The sequence below is a fragment of the Prenolepis imparis genome, unplaced genomic scaffold, assembly GCF_030444845.1.
Source record: "Prenolepis imparis isolate NDT839.2.m4 unplaced genomic scaffold, iyPreImpa1.0 SCAF_1, whole genome shotgun sequence".
NCBI lineage: Eukaryota > Metazoa > Arthropoda > Insecta > Hymenoptera > Formicidae > Prenolepis > Prenolepis imparis.
Window position 1 is genome coordinate 836,782 of NW_028141159.1, and position 15,191 is coordinate 851,972.

A 15,191-nucleotide genomic window follows, 5' to 3' on the forward strand; every position below is an offset into this window, starting at 1 on the left:
GAAGTACACATCGCCCCATTATCGAGGCTTCGTCCATCGCCGAGCTGCGGAAAGACATAATAGAGAGGAAAACCAGTCTGTGATATTAATCAGTACTAAGCAATATATATACATATATATATATCTAACTATAGAGGTGTAAATTCTCGTGTACGTATATAAGGTGCGCGCGCGCGCTCTCGCGAGTGTTCCCCAATCGTCGCGTATGTGTATGTATGTGTGTGCGAGTTATATACGAGCTAGCGATCGCGCGCGTCGCGTGTGAATTTGTGTAGGTGCGTGCGTGCGTGTATATGTGTGTACGTGCATCGCCGCTCGTGTAGTACGAGAGGCGTAGATAAAGATCGCGGTAAAGGATCTCTCGCGGAAGGGAAAACTTGTCCGATCGCAAATCGAGGAGAGACGGGACGCGCCGGTATCCGCGCAGGACATCGCACATCCTCTCCGCCAGCGGATCGAGGTCGACATCGTAATCAGCGGCGCGATGTCCGTCGAGTCTGTGACAAGTGACAAGCAACCGCCGCCGCCGACGACGACGACGTCGACGACGGCGGCGACAACCGCGATGACGACAACGACCACGACGACGACGACGACGACGTCGTCGTCGACGACGACCGCGACGACGAAGAAGGAAGAAGGTACGATTGATCACACATCTATCTTTCTCTATATTCGTCTCTCTTTCTCTCTCTCTCTCTCTCTCTCTCTCCCCCCCCCCTCCCTCCCTCCCCTCCTTTCTTCCATCTCGGATCTCCGAAGCGACGCTCGTCGCCGAGTAATGTCGGAGAATAACCTCTGAATTGCCAATTTATTCCGTTTTTCCCTTCAATCGGAGGAAGATGTATTTTATCTTTAGAAATTTGTTACATTTCCTGCCAAGCGAAATAGATATTCGAGTGTCGCGAAAGGGAAAATTGTGAAAGAAAGTACAGAAAGTGTAGCTAAAACAGATCTGTTCTCTCGTTCTTTCTCTCTCTCACTCGTTGGATAGAAATTAAATTTGAATTTGAAAAAAAGGAAAAGCGGTCTCTCCGATATTTCTGTCAGTTGGCTAAAATAATTTGGAGGTATTATTTACTTGTATATTTGTGTTCACTTTTTTAACTGTATACTCTTTTTATTTAGATATTCAAAGAGCATCTCGGAAACCAATTTGATTAACTCCATTTTTTGTAAATTTTGTAAATTTTAGTAACGCATGATTGATGCTCTGACTTGTATAAAAATAAAGATGTTTATATAAAAATAAGGTCATGCATAAAAGTATCTCTACAGTCTATTTGCAGATCATTATAATCGAACAATCAACATGAGTTTAAATTCATTTTCTATTAATTTACTTTTTTTTATCTTTTTTTATTTTTTTATTCGTTTTTTATGTACGTCTGGTAAGAGATAGACACGAGTGGTATTTATTAAAAATTTTAATTAATTATTTTCCTTCGTTATCTTTGTTAATAGTATATAATAATAATATTTTCTCTATATTTAGGACTTGTAACATTGATATATTAAATCTTTCTGGTCAATTATACTTTCTCTTTCATCCAGATTAGTCTTTGATTCACTTCATTTATGTGCATACATAAATGTCTTTTGACTTAAAAAAATATTTAATTAAATCAATAAAATTTAATGCTCTCTCTCTCCAATATATTACATAAGAAAACAAGTACAGTTTTAAAAATTTTGAGAGCAAAGAATGTTATTTTTCAAAATGTGATATACATTTTATTTGAGACAACTGTATTACATAAATTTTGGCGCACTTGTATATTTAAGGACAACAATGATTTCTAGAAACCTTCCTAGATGACAATCGGTTAAATATTTAAATTATCTTTATGTGGCGAATCAAGTGCCCTCTCGACTAGGATCTTCTCCAGGAAAGCTTTCATTGGCTTGCCAGAGTATTATCTCGTCTGAAAGCAGTTTGAATTAGTCAGTCTGCACTATACTGTGCTTACACAAGTGTTTACACATTTTCTTCGGTACCAAGTCGCGAGTGAGATATAATCGGTGGAATACCTATGTAAAATTGACCATTTCTACACATCAAATAGCTACTATTATTTTGAGAGTAGAAGCAAACAATTTCTGCAACTTGGTATATGGTTAAAGAGTCAGGCGTTAACATTTTTTTTCTCTCGTCACGAGAGAGAGAGAAAAAAAAACACGAAAAGCAAAAAGAATTTGTTTTCCAAGTTGTGCTTTGTTTCAAAGGACGAAAGGTCCGGACGAGACTTCTCGGAATTATATCACCGGCTTCAAGGCCGAACGGATAAATTCCGAACATTTAGATCTCGCTCGAGTTTTTATTTTATATTTTATATTTTTATTTTATATATATATTTTTACTTTTTGCGCTCGAGCCTTAAAGAATTGGAAAGAGCTCTTAGGCAAGGTTCTTTCGCGAGAGAATCTCATTTTCCGATGACTCGCGGATCAACGTATTCGTGACGGGACTTTGATTCGGGAATTTGGGTCTTGACTGTTTGCCCTTCACCTGTTTATTTACATTTTGCCGAGACGGTTACGCGAAGAGACACACAGCGACGTACACAGTTAGATAGAACAGAGCAACCGGATAAGAGAGAGGCTTCCCTCGCGGAGTCTATATTCGGTTTATTCGAAGCAAAGACCACCACACAGAGATTTGTACAATGAAACTCATCGCCGTCAATCGCTTTATCGGTTCGAACTGGTATCGGCGACCGCGGAAACGACCGCTGGTCGGTCCGACCGGCTCTCCCTTCTTAGACATCCTTGTTATGCAGACCAGAGCTTGCCATTGGTTCCGGAAAAACAAATCTATCAATCCTCTAAAGCGGGTGACCTTCCGTAAGTACGACCGCGTTCTAAGCTGTTCTCTAATACGGACGATTATATGTATAAAATTGTGTGCGAATTCTTAGCAGGTCATTATTTCGATTTAAATTTTAGGCGTCGAGATCGGAGCGATTTTCTAATTTTGCCAATGTGTATGTATATTGTTATTAAATGGTTGTTTTATTTTTTTGTTGTTTCTACAGGGGATGAAGCCATTATATCGATGTCGTTGGCCGGGGAGGTGACTGACGCTTCGATCATGGAAGTAGGCCGTTCTAGACCTCAGTTTCAATATTCTCGGGTAAATGTCGCTTTGCAAATGTTATTGGATTTCATTAAAGTGGCGCAAGTTGAGTCTTGCAATATATGTATTATTTACAATTTTCTTTTTGTTGCTTTCAGGAGGAACTGATGGTGATAAAAAACTTGCGATTATCTAAACGGAGGCCTGCATTCCTGGACAATGCTTATAACAAGTATGTTACAAGGATGTTTATAGCCTTCTCTAGAATTTTCGATACACGTCTATTCTCTGTTAATCGCCAATTATTTTTTTCTCGCAGCTCACGAGGTGTTTGGGATCCCGAACGTTGGCATTCAGATAGAAAGCGTAGCGATACACCCCCGAAGGAGGAAAGGACCGGACGTAGTGATCAAATCACTGAGAATCATAGTAAGCGACGTAGTAATGGCGATCCACGGGACCGAATACGTAAGGAGCAAGACGGCATCGTTTTGAGCCCTCAACGAAGAAGTTTTAACTCGGGATGTTACGTTAATGTGAATCAGCCACCAAATCGGCGTCCAGAAAGCCCAATCGGCAAAACAGAGGTATACAAATTTATATACTCGCGATAGGGTTTTATTATTTTTAGACTGCGTATTTTCTTTTCTATTAGTATCGCTTTTCTATATTCCGTTTGTAAACACAAGTATGAAATATTTTACAGGTCAGCCATCGTGAACCTGTTCGCCGAATCGGTAGCGGCAGGATTCTGACGCGAGATATATGGGATTTTAGATCGGAAAACGAAAAGATTGAATCCGAGCGTGCAGATTATGGTTTTAGATCAGGCACGGCGGCTAGTGGTCCTTTGCGTGATCGTGACAACAGAGATAATCGTGATGGAAAGGAGCGTGACAGGGAGCGTGATATGCGAGAGAGGGAGCGCGATCGTGACAGTCTGCGCGAGCGAGACGAGAGATTCGAACGGAGATCATTTGGCCGGGATTACGGTGAGCGCGATCGTGGCGACAGAGGACCGGAGCGAAACAACGAACGGAATAACCATCAGACAGATCGCGGTCGCGAAAAGAGATTCAACAACGATCGTCGACGGACTTATAGTGACAATCGCGATTCAATGGACGAGCCCGAATGGTTCAGCTCGGGACCTACGTCTCAGCATGATACGATCGAGTTAAGGGGCTTCGAGGATATCCCGGAGGAAAAGGCTGTGAGCAACAGTGGTAATTCCAAGAACAAGAAACAGACTCCCGCGCAGAAGAAACGAAACAAGAAGAATGCTGCGGAAAAAGATGACAAGCCGAACGAAAACTCGGCGGGTCCCAAAGGACGTAGCACTCCGACTGTCATGGATCAACCTCTGAACGCTGTACCAGCGCCGCATTCTCCGATTTCGGAACAGACCGAGCAATCCTCCATCACTCAGAGTAAAGAAAATGACATTAGCGAGAGTACCGTGACCGAACCGACAACATCCGAGTCAACAGAGAATTCCAGCGCTAATCAGAATCAAGAGGACTCGCATCCTGATTTTAATTTGGATGAGTTTCTAAAATCTGATACGTTCTCTGGCGTATCTGGACTGTTGACAGTGAGTCATCTTTTTAATTATTTTTATATCTTTGCATCTCCATAATATATCTGAAATAATGTTACAATTTGTTTGTGTCGTTTGAACAAATTTTTTGTTTTTATTTGCAGAACGGAGTTGGTACGAATAGTGGCACTGGTTCTCGATTTAGTCAGTGGTTCAAGAGGGAAAGTCCGATTCAGCAGGCGGATAGTCGTAGGACTTCCATACAAGACGAACTGCTGAACAATTTATTGAACGACATCACCGAGCCAAACATTCAAATACCATCGGTGACGGAATCAAACACCTATTTTGCTCCAATTTCTCCAGCTAACACGACAAATAATACTAACTCTGCTACAAATGGTGTAAAGTTACTCGAAATGTTACATCGCGGTAACAAACCGAGTCAAAATGGCCAGGGTGACGCATCTAATACAGCTATCTCTATGGTGAAAAACTGTTCTATTAAAGATTTGGGTAAGTCACGCATATTTGTATATCGTCCTGTCATATAAGCAGATCGTATGAAACATAAATATACATATATATTTCTTTTTAGAAATTGGTGGAAAAGTTGTGCACAGTTTGGAAGAATTGGAAGCACGCATGCGGGGTGGTGCTCCTCCACCTGCGACTTCGACTGATACACCCCATGTAAATAAGACTGAAGAAGATCTCTCTGCTTTTAAAAAACTGGTACGTTGACCTTAATAATTTAATTTTATTAATAATTTAATTTTATTTCATATAAACTTATTGAAAAAAATGATTTAGCTTGCTCAAATGAATGGAGGACAAGCTGTGCCTGCAGCTAACGGACCTATCACACAAAAGCAACCTGTAACATTAATGCAAGTACGTTTCGATTTAATTTTTCTCGCTATATTAATTACATGTATATGTATAATAATTCGTGTTACTTTTCAGCTACTTAATTCGCAATTAAAAACACAGCAGCAGCCGTCAATACCTCATCAACAGCCAGCTACGGAACCGATCCATACTACGACGTTTAATCATGTTGGTCCTCTTGGCCCTACTCAGCATCCGCATCAGGCTCAAATGCAACACGAGAATCTGATGAAAGTCTTGCAAATACAAGTATATATCTATAGCACTCTAGTTATCTATATCTTCGCGATGAAAGAGTTTTATAAACATTCTGTATATATCATTATATAGCAGCAGCAGCAGCAACAACAACAGCAGCAACAACAGCAAAAACAACGACATTCCGATATGTTGTCAATGATGATGGGTAATCAGCGAATGCTAGGTGTCAGTCCGGTACCGGCGGAGATGCAGATGATGATAAATAATATCCCGTCAAGCCAAGAACTCTTACAACGACCAGAAGCTCAAGCGATTATTCAGGGTCTGCAGCAAGGGGAGATTACCAGACAACATCTGATACAACAGCTGCAGGTAAGTTCATTCATAACACACATATTGCGCATTTGTTACATGGTAGTCTTTTCATAATTTTAATTGTATCATCGATAGAATCCCGCTATGCAGCATCGTCATCGAGAAGTGCTGGTGAATATTCTGAAAATGTACGGCGGTACCACACCTCGTTCTATAAGTCCGCATCCTCATCCCGCTCCCCCTACTCATCAGGATCATATGTTGCAACAGATGCTGTATCAACAGCAACAACAGAGGATTCCGTCTCCGATGAGTAACGGTAAGATTTTCATACGCAATTATTCTGTTTTATTTTTCTCTCCAACATTCCCTTTTAAGCGGAAACTTGAATCGAACAATTTTATATTATGTTTGGAATGCAGCTTATTGTCCACCTCCGATAATATCGTCAAATTTAGCAGCTAGTCCTAGTACTTTGTCAGTACAACATCCAGGTAGTATATAATAAACACAATGAACTTTGTATTTTTCGAAATTTGTTGCATCATCTCTTGGATATAAAAATATTTCTAATTTAAGAAAGATACTCGTCCAATGTAGTAAAATCATTTAATAAGTTCGATATACAAATTGATATAGACTTGTTATAAATCTTGAGCAATATTAACAAAATTGAGGAAAGTTATGTTAAAAAATTTGATATTTGTGTTAAAAAAGTTGATATATAAATTATTATTATTATTATTATAACAGTGATACCGCACAGAGTACCGTCGCCACGGGAGATTGTTATGCACACTCAGTCTATAATGCAAAGTGCTTTAATCAAGAAGAAATTGGAGGAGCAGCGTGAGAATTTCCGTAAGCGGCAGGATCAACAACAGCAACAAGTACAGCAGCAGCAGCAACTGCGCGCGTCGAGTCCTGTTATTAACTCACCAGCTAAGCAAACAGCGAGTCCACTCGCTTTCACTCCAACCTCCGTTTTACGTAAAATGACTGCTGACAAGGAACCCGACGGTGCGAATCAATTCCGCAAATTAGAAACTACTTCTATTATACCCGCAATTAATGGAAATATTAATCACTCTCGCATGTCTCGAGATCAAAACCATCGAGTGCACACCGCCGTTCCTTCCGTTGATTCATTTAAACTTTCTTACTCTGTCAATCAAGTGCAAAATGAGACTCTTAAACTAATCTTTCTACAATCTGCTTTAGCTAATCGCATGAACAATAATACTTGCAGTACGGAAGAATCGGCATTAAAAACCAAATATTCGTATTCGTTACAACAGGAGAAAGATATAAACGATAATCCGGATGTTAACACAACGAAGGAAAATGTTTTCCTTGATGTTAATGAAAATGCAAACGACACTGCAAAAGTATCAGAATCTAACGTAATAGTTGTTGATAACGATACCAACAATAACGATTGTGTCTCGTTTGATGAGGCAGTAAAAAAGTCATCCGAACTGGAAACGCTGACGGTAGACGAAAATAATCAAATTATCGCATTTCAAACGGAATAGGAAACATTAATTCTTAAAATACTAGTATAATTGCAAGTTATGGTAAAGATTTCTAATTGTGCTGTCTCCTAGCAGATGGAGAGTTTCATAAAGTGCACATTAATCTATTATAAAATCATAATTTTTGATTGCTATGTTTAGATTTTTGTTTTTATTTTTGCGATTATAAAACGAAAAATTTTTGCCGTTTAGTTTTTTCGCTGGACATTTCAGAAATACAATGTTTCAAACCTTGAAAGGTCATGGAAGAGAATCGGCATTGAAAATATTTGTGTGATAAATATCTGTCACATCTTTCTAATATATATCTATATATGTTCTTAAAAGAATATCTACATATGACAGATATTTATAAAATATATTATTTTTATTTTATATGTGATGCAAAAAAGCACTTTATAAAATAAACTCTTAATAACAAAGATTTATTACAATTCTTAATAGAGAGTGTGTTGAAATAGGTTTTTTTTTAATAATAAACGGCTTTATTTCATCTTCTTTTTTTAACTTTTCTTTTACACATGCTTACATTTTTTCCTATTATTAGTGTTGCACTTTTCATCAGTAATATAAGCTTAAATCTTTTCTATCTCTTTTTTTCCTCTTCTTTTTTTTCTCCTTTCTCTTTCTTTCTCTTTTTTCTTTTTTTCTTTTCTTTTTCATTATGTCGCATTTGCTTAAATCATGTGTCTGCGAAATTTGCATGCAATAATATATAAAATATTAATGTAATATATAGAGTTAACTGTATTTGTTACTATTATAATATTAGTTATTAATAATGGCACAATATAGTGTAGATAAATAATCTACTATATGAATAATTTAAATTGATAATTTATATAAATTATATAGTAAGAAAACATTTGAATGATAATATCCAAATGAATATTTAGGGCATGTTTCGATAAACACTTAGTACTGAAAATCTATAGTTTATATAGTATATTACGTTACGTATATTATAAATTTTCAGTACTGGGGCAGTGTAAAGCGGAACATGCCCATAGTAAGTATGTTGTTGGTGTTTCCAAGTCTGTAGTGTGTAATATGTATATATATAAAATTGATATTGATTAAATTTATATATAAATTAGGTAGATTGAGATTTTAATTTTTGAAAACATAAAACATTTATTAAATATTTAAATACAGTAAATACTATAGTATACATTTAAATTATTATATTTCTTTATTAAATTAAATCTTTTGAGGCAAGACAAAAAGAGCATTAACATTAACATTAAGAAAGCATTAATATTTGTTTCGTGTTATTAATGTTTAGCTTTAAGTTTTCATTGTTTTCACTATCATAAACTAAACTTTTTTGTCTAAATACAGGAAACAGCAATGACCCATCAAAATTATCCACACAAACTCAGACTTCGCAGATGCAACAAATGCAGTCTGCGGTTCAGCTACTTACGCAAGGAGCTCTCTCGAGACACACTGCGCTACGACCACAATCCGTTCCGTCGACATGGTCGAATTCGTCCATTAAACAGCATCCAGGTTATCCTCTTAACTTTTATAAAATTATATTGACAGAAATTTTTGTTATATAAATCTTATTGTTATAAAATATTATTTGAAAGGTTTTACTATTAGTTTATTATTGACTATTGACTATTTTAATAACATAGTATTAAACGTCACGAAACTTTCTCTTTTCAGGTCGACCTATAGTGAAAGGTGGTAACAACGGGAACACGAGCAGCAATCAATTCCAATACAATACGGCAAATGTGGAATTCCAACAACATCAGCATAGAACGGTCGCGAATGTGTACGGCAATCCAGCCCGATCCAAACATACAATGACCACTTCGTTGCCGCATCACAACGTTCCGCAATACAACCCAGTGGTTCAAAACTCGATTATGAATCCGAGATCAAATCCTATAAATACCCAGATGAAGACTCAGCAAGTCCCTGCGCATCTCGCTAACATGCAACAGTCATCGCACGGAACCGCTAGCATGCCACAACAACAACAGCAACAACAACCACCACCGCAACGGACTGTAAATACACCGATGCAACTTGTCATGAACCAAAACTACAATTCCAATCGCACAGGTAATATATGATTCAATGAAGCGTAAAGTGACAAGAGTGTTATACTACAAAAAAAGAATTTTTAACAAATCGAACAATATCAAATCCGACTTACACTTGGTAAAACTTGACATTTTCTATAAAAACTCCTTCCTTATCCTATTTACATTGATTTTCAGGTGTTTCTCCTCTCCCCAATCAAATTGCATGCAACGGTGTTCAGAAATCGGAATAATAGCAAGCCATTCTTGGCCTTCCCCCATTTAATCCTGTCTTGACATCATTTACCTTTTAGGGTAATTAAGTAAACAATCATTAATTACATTACGAAAGCTTTATGCTAAAATATTAATATGGAACATTTATATTATTAGATTATATAAAAAATATTGGCAAATTATGTAGTACAATTATTCCGCACATATACATTTTGCAATAACATTTATCTTTGTCATTTAAATGATCTACATGATGAAATCCATTACATGATTGAATAAATTTATGCACAGATGGACGAGCGATGCGATCGCAACAACTAAACATGACGGTCGGCCGTCAATCTTCACCGGGCCTCGGATTCGTGGGTAGCAACGGAGGTGACCTTTCGCCAACGTCTAATCAACTTGCACGATGGTTCAGCCCGGAACTCCTCGCTCAAGCTCGGGCCGGCAAGCTACCAGAACTCGGGCAGACGAATGTCCTGTCATTGGAAGAGCTTGAGAGACTTCAACACGCATCAACCATAGTGCATAACTAAAGTGATATACTATATTCGTATTCGGATTATGTTTCAATTTTGCAAGCGCATCGATAACATTGCTCTACTCGTCGATCAACCGGTATTCTTCGTGATACAGATCTTTACGTCCGAAATACCTTCGATGCACGGATGCTGAATACACACGCCGTTAAATTACAGAACGGTGCTCGCCTACATAGATCTTTTTATCAAATCTTCGTATCGACAGAGTTTATCGAATTAACGTGTCATGTATTTCGGTTAGAAATAGTCGATTAGACTCGGGATTGGACAGTACTTCTCTTTTGAAGGATTCTTTTTTCTTCGTCGAAAGGACATTGCTGACATCGTTTATGGAATCGCTTTTCCAAGTTTCGCGAAAAGTTATTTAGAAATTACAAATGTACAGGATAATATAATATTGAAAATGAAGCGGGTCGCGTATTGAAGGACGCGAAAGTGAACAGCTTTCTAAAATGAAAACGATGTATTGCTTATAAGACTGAAAAAAATGTGAAAATTCTTATTGTTGATTATGACAAGCTGTTTAGAGCTTGATACGCGTACTTTTTAAATGACAACGTAAAATCACCATAAAATCTATTTGCCTAAGATAGGACTGCAAGTTTCTTTCGCGTGTCGTTGGTGAGAATTATTTAGCGATTTAAGCAATTTATACATGTCTTCATTCAGAGCATATTTTCAACACTCTCATTTTCTCATTGACAATTGTAACAGATATGAGGATGTATCATGACAGTATTTTGCAATGATTCATGAGTACTAAAAGCACTGTTGCGCACATTGAGATTATGTTCCTTAAATACGAGACGAAACAAAAGGATATTATTATTACTGTCAGTCAACATAAAGATATATCTACATACTCTATATATATAATGCAACAAAAACTTGTCGTCAGCGAATATAATTATATGATTTAAATTGTCGATATGTTTATAATCTAGTGTCGTTTATAGGATACGTCGCTTATTTACAATGGGACTTGCAAAATCCTTTTGGCAAATAATACGCGAACATCTTGAATTTGTGAGAATTGCAGGCTATCACCCAATTACTTACACAGAGTGATGGTTTAAACATTTAATATTCTATTTGTATTGCTGCAAACCATGTGACTTTATCAACACGAAAAGCATACGAGATAACACGACGAACACACATGACGTCACATACATATATTATAAAAATAAATATATATAATATATACTTCTCTCTCGTAGAAGAACGCGTGAGAGTGCGGTATCATTATCCTGATCGAAAGTGGTAGATAGACTGAAATGTCTCTTAATAAAACCTCGGGAGATATATAGAAGAATTGTTCGCAGAATTAATTAATTAAAAAAAAAAAAAAAAAAAAAAACGAGAACATTCCATCAGCCAATAGAGAATCAATTCAAACGAGATATCCTTTTATGAATTTCGATATTGATATCAATACTGTTGCTAACATGTGTTTGCTTTTGATTTAATTGCTTACACCTCGTACACAAGATTATAATTTTTATATGATTACAAAGAGAATTGGGCTTAAACGATAACGCTATCAAAAGTTTATTTTTCCTTTTATATTTCGGAAGGATAGCGTCATTACTATTCTACTACATATGTACCTTAGAGTCTCATCATGCGCGCATAATTGCATTTTTCTCTCCTGATAGTTTATTAAGTATACAATTATACTTTTAAGAATTATATCTCAAAAGGCAAAATATCTTGCAAAAAAAAAAAACATTAGTACTGTATATCGAAAAATTAGTATTTATCTATATCTTTTTTTATTAATTGCATAACATATAAACGAGTTACATATATTTTAATTTATGACTATTCGTTACATTCGTATTTTACTTGCATACGATAACCCTTTTTTTATAATCGCATATAATTGTATGTGGAATCATATAAGAAACGCGAAATAAATTTACGTAATATACTTGAAGACATAGAAAGAAAGAAATAATATAAAATTAGACTTTATAATTTATTTTGTGTTGTTGGTATATAAAACTATAAATTTATTTGTGTATGTGTGTGTATACGCGCGAGTATATAGAAAAATAATACCGATAAAATGCTATAATAACATCGTAGATCATTTTTAATTCATTATGTGTGATGAAAACTTTTTATTAGATATATTATTTCCGATTGTCCCATATTGATCCATATTCATAATAAACTCTTCTCGCTGGATCTGATGTTTGTCTAAATATGAGAGATGAGAATATGGATCATAATCTCTTTTATGTTGAAATGTTATGTTAAAATTGTTACAACTTGATATTTTATAAAAGATGACCTCTCTCTCTCTCTCACACATACACACTCAAAACTACATTTTTAACATTTTTAATATTTTATGTTTAATAATTTATTAGAGTATATATCAATATAATTAATATGAGAGAAAAAAAAAGATAAATGTCAAAGAAGCAATTTGCAGGTAGATGACGATTATGAATATGACATATGTATATGCCTATACACAATATTAACTATTCGCAATGATATTCACGAATTTTATAACGCATCTGCACTGCAACGCGAGATACGCGAAATTCGAAAAATGCAAGACGGCTTATGGGACTCTAAAATTGCACTAACTGTACTCGTTGCGCTCGTTGAGAATTGAGGGAAATATATTTACAAAAGACACTCTTGTATATCGGCGACAGAAGGATCTCGTTTCATAGGCCGGTATTCATAGTCGGTTCTTATATTTAAGACTGTCTTAAGTACAATCTTAAGATGTGATTAACCAATCACAGAGCCGTATTTGCATCTTAAGACATTACTTACCCTAATAGCACACCATATCCGAAATACATTCTGAGGATATCCAGAGGATGTCCAGAGAACATTCGAACATCCTCGGGATGTTCTCCGAACGTCTTCGGGATATATGTGCTGTTAGGGTAAGACGGTCTTGAAATAAGAACGGACTATGAATACCGGCCATAGCATTTTCGTTCATCGTCAGATTTGCGGACGATCGTATTTATTGCACAGTGGTTCAAAAGTTTATATCTCGGACCGATCCATCACATAGTAAAGCTTCATCTCAAGCGTCCATAAGTATGTACAAAGTGTATTAGAATGAAGAGTAAAAAAAGAAGAATATTTAAGTCACATTCTAAGCATGAGATATATTCATACAAGTATCGCTGGCAGGACGTTTTACGTTTCGATGCTACATATATGTATAGAGAATGGAAGTTTCCAAGTGTTATTATGCTAATTTTGTTTCGTAAAAGGGCAGTCGTGTGAAAGGAAGCGCGAGGTATTGAATATCAAAATAAGAAAATAGGTAGTTTACATAACAATCAGCTTCTTTTTAACAGAGATACAAAGTAATCTCAGATAGCACACGTTGATTTCGTAAACATTGTCTAAACATTTCTAAAATTATCATTATCAATCACGTTTGTGCTTTCCGAGTTTATGTTAATCGAAAACAATTTTTATCGCTCAATCTAAGTTAAAGAAAAATATGTTTTAAATTTAAAATGTATCTAGGAGAGATATAGTCTCCGGAACACTCTATATACCCCGCGTTTCCTCGCCAAGAACATCAGCTCGGCGATAACGATTCCCTTTTCGAATGCCGAGACGAAATAAGATGCCGTGTTTCTGAAGCGTATTCGCATTTACATTCAGCTTCATTTTTGAGGACGACGAAGATAATTTACCAATATTTGGTGTGTGGAAAACAAGAAGAGAAATTGTTATGCAAGATGCGCGAGGGACCTTTCAATCTGAATTTTTTTATAAGATGATTACAATCGCAATGATTACATTTCTGCTTTCATTAAATGGAAGATATTTGCGAAAACGAGATACTATGTCCCATGCATTTGCGGACTTAAAAAGGTTGTTCCATAATTCGAAGACACATTTTTGTAAATAAATCGATTCCCGAGCAAACTAAAATATGTTTAGTCCATGCACTGGGTCGATAACTCTTGTAAATAAAGTTACTGAATATTATATTATGTGAAGTCGAGAGAGAAATGTCACACAAATAAATACAGGGAACTGTAATTATCATCCTCGTCATTTCATTATATTCTCGTTGTGAAATGACTGATGGTTTTTTTCATTTGTCTAAAGAGCTTTTGTTTACGATGTCGAAAAACATTTGATTTTGTATATATGAATTGATAATATTTATTTTATTTCTGATATTTATACAAATTATCTTTTCCTCAAATTAAAAAACAATAGAATTGTATAATTATAATTATCGACGTATTATTGATTGTATTATTGTTATAGTTGAATAATCTTGCTTATCGTCGGTTTTTATAATTATCGCCATTCGCAGCAGTGGAAATAAATCATTGACGGAATTTGTAAAGAAACAAATTCAGAACCGCCACGTTTAAATATCTGCGCAATCGCGCCCATCAATAATAAGATCAAATTTTTATTTCTCGATTATGAAAACAATTTTTACATCAGATATTTTTTAAATCCAAGAACAGAGAATTCAGTTACATAGACAGTCGCTAAATAAATGCTAAAGAAATTAACGCGAAATTTAATTAAAAAAGAACCAACTGAACAGCGCATTTGAAACTAATGGCTCCTGCACATAAAACGCGACAGCCAATCAACTTACGACTTTTTCATAAGAGCGAACATTGGATTGGCTACCGCGTTGTAGAGATAGAGTATCTCTACCGCGTTGCTTCCTTTGAAAAGAATTTATAGTCCATCTTCTTATTGGCCGATTAAAGACCGGTTTCACCATCTCTGATTAACTCAATCGGCCGATTAAACTATGGCCGGTATTCATAGTCCGTTTTTATT

General features: G+C 36.0%; 1 protein-coding gene across 4 annotated transcripts; it reads left to right on the forward strand.

Annotated features, from left to right (window-relative positions):
* Nucleotides 1-120: 120 nt before the first annotated feature.
* LOC145940730 (uncharacterized) lies at nt 121-14,366 on the forward strand. Of its 4 annotated transcripts, none has more exons than XM_083046220.1 (16): nt 121-641; nt 3,036-3,133; nt 3,235-3,308; nt 3,396-3,663; nt 3,783-4,670; nt 4,781-5,132; nt 5,215-5,351; nt 5,430-5,510; nt 5,583-5,756; nt 5,838-6,080; nt 6,159-6,342; nt 6,446-6,517; nt 6,777-7,043; nt 8,900-9,070; nt 9,233-9,637; nt 10,126-14,366. In XM_083046220.1, the coding sequence occupies exons 1-16, from the start codon at nt 485-487 to the stop codon at nt 10,371-10,373; spliced, it is 3,819 nt and encodes a 1,272-aa protein (XP_082902346.1). In that variant the 5' UTR covers nt 121-484; the 3' UTR covers nt 10,374-14,366. The 4 variants fall into 4 exon arrangements, with proteins under 4 accessions (XP_082902346.1, XP_082902339.1, XP_082902356.1 ...); XM_083046213.1 differs by lacking the exon at nt 121-641 and adding an exon at nt 2,108-2,844; XM_083046235.1 differs by lacking the exon at nt 121-641 and adding an exon at nt 2,876-2,921.
* The last annotated feature ends 825 nt before the right edge of the window (nt 14,367-15,191 follow it).

Excerpts from the sequence above, each read along its gene's own strand:
- LOC145940730 (XM_083046213.1), top strand. The coding sequence starts at position 2,667 with ATGAAACTCATCGCCGTCAATCGCTTTATCGGTTCGAACTGGTATCGG. Across the intron at positions 5,133-5,214 it reads CTGTTCTATTAAAGATTTGG|AAATTGGTGGAAAAGTTGTG; the intron begins GTAAGTCACGCA and ends ATTTCTTTTTAG. Across the intron at positions 9,071-9,232 it reads GTCCATTAAACAGCATCCAG|GTCGACCTATAGTGAAAGGT; the intron begins GTTATCCTCTTA and ends TTCTCTTTTCAG.